This window comes from Chrysochloris asiatica, unplaced genomic scaffold (genome assembly GCF_000296735.1).
Source record: "Chrysochloris asiatica unplaced genomic scaffold, ChrAsi1.0 scaffold00085, whole genome shotgun sequence".
NCBI lineage: Eukaryota > Metazoa > Chordata > Mammalia > Afrosoricida > Chrysochloridae > Chrysochloris > Chrysochloris asiatica.
This window is the reverse complement of record NW_006408603.1, coordinates 2361469-2370224: the sequence shown is the minus strand read 5'-3', so window position 1 is coordinate 2370224 and position 8756 is coordinate 2361469. Positions and strand designations below refer to the sequence as shown.

The window sequence follows — 8756 nt, the reverse complement described above, 5'->3', positions numbered from 1 at the left end:
TATCCATCCGTACAAACACTACAGGTGCACTGAAGTGTTCAGCTCTGTACCCCATTTTGAAAGCTGGGGAGGTTAGAGGCAAATGCAGCTGAGGAATGCGGGTTTGATCAGCTTTTCACTTTCTAGATCTTCTCTCTCTAGTCAGTGCCTGCAGATGTTCTTTAATGTAACTCTGCCCTGTTGGAGACAAAGTGTTTGGTGGTGAAAACAGAGCAGTTGTAAAACGGAAAAAGAGAGGAGTTGATGGCTCCAGGTTTGGTTTTTGATTTTGTTGTTAAGTGCTGTCGAGTTGGTCCTGTGTAGGGTTTCCAAGGAGTGGCTGGTGAGTTTGAACCGCTGACCTTGTGGCTCAAACCGACTTTTGGTCAAATGCTTATTCTACAGCACCACATCAGGACACCTCTGATTTGGTAGGAAATAGGAATTCTTTCATGAGATAATTTTTGATGGATTTTTCTTTTCTTTAAACAGTAATGAAGATTTGAGGGTTAAGTAGCTCTGGCTGCTTAGCTTCCCCCCCCCCCCCCCTTTCTTTAATGTGTAATTCATTTCAAAAGTGCTCAGTGTTAGGTTGCTGGTCTTTGGACTTTTCCCTAATACTTATAATTTAAGCTGTCATTTGAGTAATTTTGGTTTCGTTTTTGAATTTTGGTTTGGTTTGCTTAATCTTCAACAAAGCTTCCTATAAAACCCAGGCATTTTGGTTATTAACTATAGGTATAATTTCAGTGGAACTAAGTTTCCCTCTTAAAAATTGGAGTTCATTCTGTGTATCAGAATATGTTCAGTCTCTGCATTTAGGATTTAGCACGAGTGTTCTGCTCTGTCACAGTAATACTTGGTAATGAGCCTGAGGCAGATGGAATAGCAGCTTAGACATTCCTTCTTTATCACTAGTTTTATCCACACTGGATAAGCTTTTTATGTTGCTGTGTTGCCTGATTAGAGTCCATTAAGTCCTCACCTTGTCTTTCAGAAAACCTCAGTGGAATCCTTTTGGCTGGTGAAACGTTTTGTCTCTCAAACTAGCCTTCCTCCTACCTGCTTTTTTTTATTTGACATTACTTCATCTTGCTGATAACATGCCAAACTATTGTCAGTTGACATACATTTTTTTCTTCTGCTATCTCAGTTGGCCATGGGAATGCCTAATTGACTCAGGCAGTGGAAATAATATACTTTATTCCCTGATCCCCACTGTAAATATAGATTGGGGCTTGAGTTGTAGGGACAAAGTTTTGTAAGCACACTTACAAGTTTATTTGTTTTTTGTTTGGAACAAAATAAAGCCACCTGAGCCCCTTCTGAATAAACTAACTGGCCTTCATTTCAGTCTGAAATTACTTTGTTCATTATGTATGTGAGAACAGATTCTAGAGGAAAAAAGTATTTTTTCAGTTTATCCTAGATAAACAAACAATTATCCAATTTCATCTGATGGTGAAACTTGTTTGACCTAAGCCACAGTGGCAGGAAGTTAGACTTTATGTAATATATCTGATCTAGTAAGTAGGTTTGATGTCTCTGCAACGGGAAAGAAGAAGCAAGCATATTCATGTAAGTGACCAGAGGATGATTTATGCTGTGAAGTAATCCCAACCTCACTTTACTCTGTGCTCCAGTGAAATGAAGCTTTATGGCCTTGGAGGACTTTTTCCATTTAAAGAAGGTTGCAGTTGGGAAATTGAGAAGTGGGGAGGTGTTTGTGTGTGGGGGGGGTGTGGTAGGGATGGGGGTGGTTTGAGGAAGGGTTGTTATTTCCACCACCTGGCTACTGTAATTAGAACCTGTTTAGTATTTGTTCTCTAAAGGATGGGCTATACTATATCTTCAAAGAGAAGACCTACTGTGCCCAAATTACAATTAATGTCATTTTCCTACTGAAGCAAGTTCTGCTAGTTTAGTTTTGTTTTCTCTTTCTTATGTTTCAGTAGGTGAATTTAAAAATTTTTAGGACCCAGTCGTTGTTAGGATGTCAGAGCTGGAAAGACTGATTCTTTAACTTGTCTTCTTATTAAACAGATGTGTACCACCAGGGGTTGAGAAATAATAGAGGCCAAGGGGAAAGATGAGGGAATTATAAGAATATTTCCAAGAATTATTTGATTTCAGAGTTTAAAACATTCATTGTTCAGACATGAACCTGCACTAATGATTCCTAGCTTCCTAGGGGTGTGATAAGTCCAATGTTGCTAGGCTCTAGTGACAGTGAAAAGCCATCAGTGGACTGAGCAGCCTTGTTACTAGTATTAGACTACCTTTATTTACTTATTTGATGCTTACTGTTCTGTAAGGTTAATGTGGTAGACTTGTTGTTTCAAGTGAGCTTTTGCTGAAATCCTTTGCTGTTTTTAACTGATTCTTATCCAGCTATCTTTAGTTTGATTCTTCTTTTTTTTGATGGGGGTTAGGAGCTGGAACGAGTGTTTTTCTGAATTCCCTGGAAGTTTTAAGCTTTAGAAGTTCAGCAATTATTAATCTTACTGCTACCTTTTTTAAGAAGTAAGTTATTGTGTGGACTGGTTTCTCCCTGTGACCTATCTTTTGGACTTTAAAATGTCTTACTAGTGTGGTGGTGGGTGGGGGCAAAATCAACCCACCACTCTACAGTTGATGTTCCAAGCCCAGTTTTTCTTTTGGCCCAAAGCCATGTGCATTCTCCCTGCCAGCTATTTTGGCACTGTCATGAATTCAGAAATGAATGATTCTACTCACTGAGTGTAGAAAATTTTGTTCCTTTTCAATTTTAGAAAAGCTTTTATATTGTTTCTGGGTACTCTTGCCCTCTAGTTTATTAATGCTCCTACCACACTTAAACGCTATTTTAGAAACATGCCACACACAGTAGAGGGATTTAATTGAACTCTGAAAATCCATCAGTAATATGTGACTCTAGCCATTTACAGTAGAAATAGTGCTTCTGAAGGTTGTTGCTTTGGCTAACAATTAGCTTACATAAAACAGTACAAAAATTGATGCTATTGCTGCTTCTACCCGTAACTGTCAAATAGAATAAATCAGAACCAACCTGGATCATCTTCTGTTACTGTACAAGTATTGGGAGAGTGAATAGACCCTGGGGAGTCCCCCAAATACCCTGCGTTCCAAGGGGCAACCATATTTAATTGCTTATACAGAATATTGTTGTTTAGGGAAATACTTTATAACCTTCTCTTAATCCTTGTCGCTTTCTCCCACCCCGCAGTGGGGGTAGGAAGGAAGAGGAAGCAATAAGTGTGTGTTACTTGATAGTAAAATTTGGGAAACCTGCTAGACGTTCCCTGACCCTGCCAGTTAGGTGGCTCTTCATAGAGAGATCGACTTTTCCACTTAGTTCCTGTGAAATGACAGATCTGAACAAAATGATCTTAGAGCTTCCTTACAGATCTAAATTCTGTGACTTGTAAGAAAGAAAGGAAATTATTGGAGGCGTTTATAAAGTGTTGATGAGCTTAGATTCTGGGGCCAGGCTGCCTGGGCTACATCATTTAGTAATTGTGTGTGACCTTGTACAAGTTACTTAACTTCTCATTTTTAAAAAATCTGTAAAATGGAAATAATGCTTTACTGCTTAGAATCCAAGGACATCTTTATTTATGTACCACTAAAACAGTATGACACCGTAGGATTGTGAACCACAAAGTCTTCAGTTCAAACCCACCAACTAGTCTCATAAACACCATACGGGGTCACTGGGACTCAGTGTCACACAACAGCAACAAGAAAAGTCAAAACACATACCATTGTTTGTAAGAGTCATCTTAATTTCAGAGGTTAAAATGTGAAAAAAGTGTGCATCTTAGAATTAAGGATATACAATAAGATCTACTTCCATATGACAAGCACTGGACTGCGAAGCACAGGATTGGTGGTTTAAGCACACTGGTCACTCACTCCCAGGGAGACAAATAAGAATTTCTGCTTCTGCAGATTTAAAGTTTCAGAAACCCTATGCAGTATTTCTGTGAGTCCAGATTGACTCATGTCACTTAAACTAGGACAACAGCATCTACTTATAGGCTTGTTATAAGGATTAAATGACATCATTTGTAAAGACTTTAGAACTGTGTGTTGTACGTATTAAGCACTAGGTAAGTGTCACCAATTGTTATTGATACTCGTTTTACCTGGTATTATTATCATTCCCTTCTAAGCCCATTTCTGTAGGGACTTCAAAATGTTTGTGGAAACAAACGGAATTAAAAGATCATGGATTTTCATGAACTCCTCCTTTGTATTTATTAATTTTAGTCACAATTTGAAAATTGCCCATGTAACCATCATGCCCTGTGAAGTCCTGGTGTGGCGCTGTAGGATAAGCACTCAATTGCAAGTTCAGATTGAACCACAAGGTCCTTGGAAACCTTATACAGGGTTGCTATGGGGCAGAACCAACTCAACACTTAATATCAACGACACCATCATGCCCTGGTGGTGCAGTGTTAACCAGAAGGTTTGTGGTTCAAATCTGTTAGCCTCTCCACAGGAGAAAGATGTGGCAGTCTGCTCCCATAAAGGTTTACAGCCTTAGAGACCCTAATGGTACAGTTCTAATATGTCACTATGAGTTCAGTGAATGGAATTAACAACAGGGTTTGGTATACCACCTTGCCAAATAGTTTCGTTTTTCCCCAACAAAATCATAGAAACTTTTAATAAACAAAATTGTTTATTGACATATTCTCCATCTAGATCTATACACACTTTTTCCTCTTGCTCTCTCTCTCTTTTTTTTTTTTTTACATTTTAAGGAAACTTTTTATTGCCGAGTGAAGGTTTCCAGAGTAGATCATCAGTTTTATAGTCAACAAGTCATATACTTCATTTCATTTCAGTGATTGCAGTCCCTTCCACATAACATCATTAATCCCACTTCCTCCCTGTGATTGTTTCTATTCCACCTCCTTTCCAGACCCTCCTGAACTTTGTCCTTAGGTAGATGCTGCCCTTTTTATTTTAATGGTTGAGCACTTCATGTGTACCTCACTAGTGCTGATGTCCCTCCTGTATATCTATCTGTTGCTTGCCTGAAAATTGTGCCAGGCTGGTGAATTCCATTCCAGACCTGTAGGGTGACCAAGGGCTATATAGTCTTGGGTTCCTCTAGTCTCTTTCTGCCCACTAACCCTGGTCTTTTTTGTAATTTTGAATTTTGTTCCACATTTTCTCCCAGTTAATCTAGGACCATCCAATGTGATCTCTTTCAAAAGAGTTGGTACTAGTAATTGGACACTTTCTAGTTCTTCTGGTCTCAGGGTGGTAAAGACTGGTATTTACATGTCTCATTAGTCCTTTGGACTATTTGAGTCTGTGTGTCTTCAGTTTTCATCACGATTCTTTCCTCTACACACAGAGAGACCGATAGTTGTATCTTAGATGTGGGTCTATGCACTTCTGAAGGTGGTGTTTCCTTCTCTCTATTCTTTCTTCCAAAGAATTCGGCACTTTTCGATTTGCACATCAGAATGGCAGTATTGGCATCCTCAACAGTGTCAGCTCAAGTTCCTTTTCAGTGTGTTTTGAGTATGGGGAACAAAAAGATAGGTTTATGCATATGTGTACGAATTTATGTTTTACTTCTTGAGAGACCATGTAATATGCTGCAGAACTACATTGTTGCAATTCAAATCCTAGTTTTGTCACTTAGTTCAGTTATGTGATTTTGGAGAAATTATTTAATCTCTCATTGCCTCAGCTTCCTTCTCTGTAAATACAAGTAATAATTATATCTGACCTGTGTTTCATATATACATAAAGCGTTAGTTTATGGGATTACCTTAGTCTTTTCTTGAAGGTTCCTTAGGGTTTTGTTTATCACTTGGCACATTAATGGAACTGAATATTTGCAAAAGTGCACAAAAGAGTTCAGAGTTTTCAAATAATGATAAATACAATTCTAGTTAGGAATCTTGATGTGGCTCTGCGGGATGGTGCACTGGACCACAAGGTTGGTTTGAACTTCATGGTTGGTGGTTCAGACTTACCAGCTGCTCCTCAGAAACCCTATACAGTTGAGTTGAAGTTGACTCAATGACTCAGAAACCCTATACACTATGAGTTGAAGTTGACTCAATGGTACTTAACAACAACAGTACTAGTTATGAGCATAGCTAACACTACTATAGGGCTTACTATATGCCAGGCATTATTCTAAGGACTTTAGTTTACGTATTTGTTTAAATTTACAACAACCCTGAGGGATGTTGTTGCGTGCTATCCCATCGAGTCTCTTCTCACTCAGCAATCCCGTATAGGGTTTCGGAGGAGCAGCTAGTGGACTTGAACCACAGACCCTGCTGTTAGCAGTCACGCTAGGAGCCATTATTTTCTCTGTTTTCGAGATAAGCTATCTGAGACCTGGAGAGATGAGCTTGCGTATAGCAGTGATGTCAGTGATGTGGGTAGGATGATTTAGACCCGGACAGCCTCATTCTAGAGTGTGCTGTCAGCAACCACTTGTCTTCAGAAGGCATTTCTACCACAGAGGCATATTTATTAACCAGCCTCTTTAATTTATTTTCATAGTTAAAGAGGTGTTATGAATTTTATCCAGAGTATGTGACCCTTTATCCGTAATTCCAAAGTTTAGAAAACTTTCAAAGCTTGAGTCTTTTCCTAAGTTTTGTATACATTTATTTACTGGCAAGAATGGACTTCAACCAATATGATAATGTTGTTAAGTGCTGTCGAGTCGGTTCCGATTCATAGCAATCCTGTATAGGATTTCCAACTAGGTTTGAACTGATGACCTTGTAGTTCACAGTCCAGTGCTGATCGTACAGTGCCACACCGGGAGTCCCCTTAAATATAAGGCTGTTGAAAGTCTTTACCAATGTGTTTGGTTATATAATCCCAAATTCCACTGGGATTATATGCAATATACAGTTTATATACTATATTATCTTTCTGAAATTAAAAGTATTCAGAATTCCAAATGCATCTGGCCCAAAGAATTTTAGATGACAGATTATGTACCAGAGATTATTTTTTGCTTCATTAAATAAATGCATTTTAGTTATTGTTGGTAATTGCTGTAAAGTTAGTTATGGCTTTGAGCAACCCTGTATGGAATTTCTGAGGAGAGGCTGGTGAATTTAAACTTTTGACCTTGTGGTTCAAATGGACCTTGCAGTACAGTACCCCACAGTGCCACATCGGGACTCCAAATACACCTTTGTTGTTGTTGTTGTTAAGTGCCGTCAAGTCAGTTCCGACCCATAGTGACCCTGTATAGGGTGTCCGAGGAGCAGCTGGTGAGCTTGAACTGCCAACCTTGCGGTTCAAACGGCTTTGCAATCTGGCACATTTACCCACGGCACCATACCAGGACTTCTTTAGCTGGTACTAAAACAGGTCTTGGTCAACATAATTTCCTAAAATGTTTATTTTTTTATATCATATTTTTTTTCATTTGTGTTAGAGCTCCTGAAATTATTCTTGGATTGCCATTTTGTGAAGCTATTGATATGTGGTCACTGGGCTGTGTGATAGCCGAGCTGTTCCTGGGATGGCCTCTTTACCCTGGTGCTTCAGAATATGATCAGGTAAGAGTGCTTGCTTGGGTGGAACTAGAGAACAAATAGCTACTAGTGAAGGAGATTCTAGAGGAAGAGAAGTACTAAGGAAGTAGGTCGATACCAAGAGATGAATAATTCAATTACAGAGAATTGTTTATAGAATAATAGAATTTTTTCTGTCTCCTTCTTGATTTGAAGTTGTGTTTATAATTCTACAAAAGGAAAAAAAATTTTTTTACCCCTGATGGTACTTTTCCAGCTTTGGAATGATTAACTAGAGACATCACTTTTATTAATTAAAGTATCTTTTGAGATAAGAAATGAAAGAAAAGTAAGAAGAATTGAATTTTAAGAATGAGTGGGCAGTAGTCGGCTCTTGAATCGACTTAATGGCAACCATTTTGGTTTTATATGTGAAACACACACAGTCAAACTGAAACACACTAGGTCCCAGAAACTGATGTGTATGGAGTCCCTGTAAAGTAGGATTTAGAAGGGAAATCTGCGATATAAAATATTTTCATAAAGGATTCACACACACATCTCAAAAGAGGCAAGCTTTAGGAGGAGATATGCCCTAGTTTCCTAAGTAGTTGAATAATTTAAAGGAAAAAGTAGCCATGTTTTTCCTTACACCTTGATCAATTGTACTGTGGAGTAGATGTAGCATTTGTCAATTTAAAATTTGACTATTTGGGTTTAATTTTCAATGAAAAAAAGATAGGACTACTTTGTGATAAAATACAGGTTTTAAAAGATGTTTCTTTCTACTATATAAAAATCAAGATAACTGCCTTATTTTACCAAAAGAAAGGAAATGATGGGGATTAAAAAAAAAGTGAGGGAGATTAAATCATTCAAAACTCAGTTTTAGTTAACCAAAACTGTTGATTCTTTCATACTCCTTTTTTCAGTCCTTTTTGACTCTTAGACCCTTTTGAGACAATGCTGAACAATACACACAAACACACACACAATGTTTCATGTACTATATTAGGGGATTCATAAACCCTCAATATTATTCTTAATATTTGTTTGCTTTTGCAATTCTTCCCACCAAGGAGAGCAACATAAGAGGCAATTTTTCTGCCACCTGCTCCTTAATGTGGCACTATAGTCCTGTTACGGTGCTGTAGGATCAGCACTGGACTGCCACTCACAAAGTCAGCAGTTCAAACCCACCAGCAGCTCCTTGGAAACCCTACAAAGAGTTGCTATATGTTGGAACCAACTCAGTGG

The 8756-nt window shown here is 38.3% G+C and overlaps 1 protein-coding gene across 1 annotated transcript in view; it reads left to right on the top strand.

Annotated features, from left to right (window-relative positions):
* The window catches only part of HIPK1 (homeodomain interacting protein kinase 1), a 46813-nt gene that overhangs the window by 14914 nt on the left and 23143 nt on the right, over nucleotides 1–8756 (top strand). Inside the window, exon 3 of the mRNA XM_006865891.1 lies at nucleotides 7421–7544. Coding sequence (XP_006865953.1) covers nucleotides 7421–7544 — 124 coding nt within the window. The remainder of the gene's footprint in view (nucleotides 1–7420; nucleotides 7545–8756) is intronic.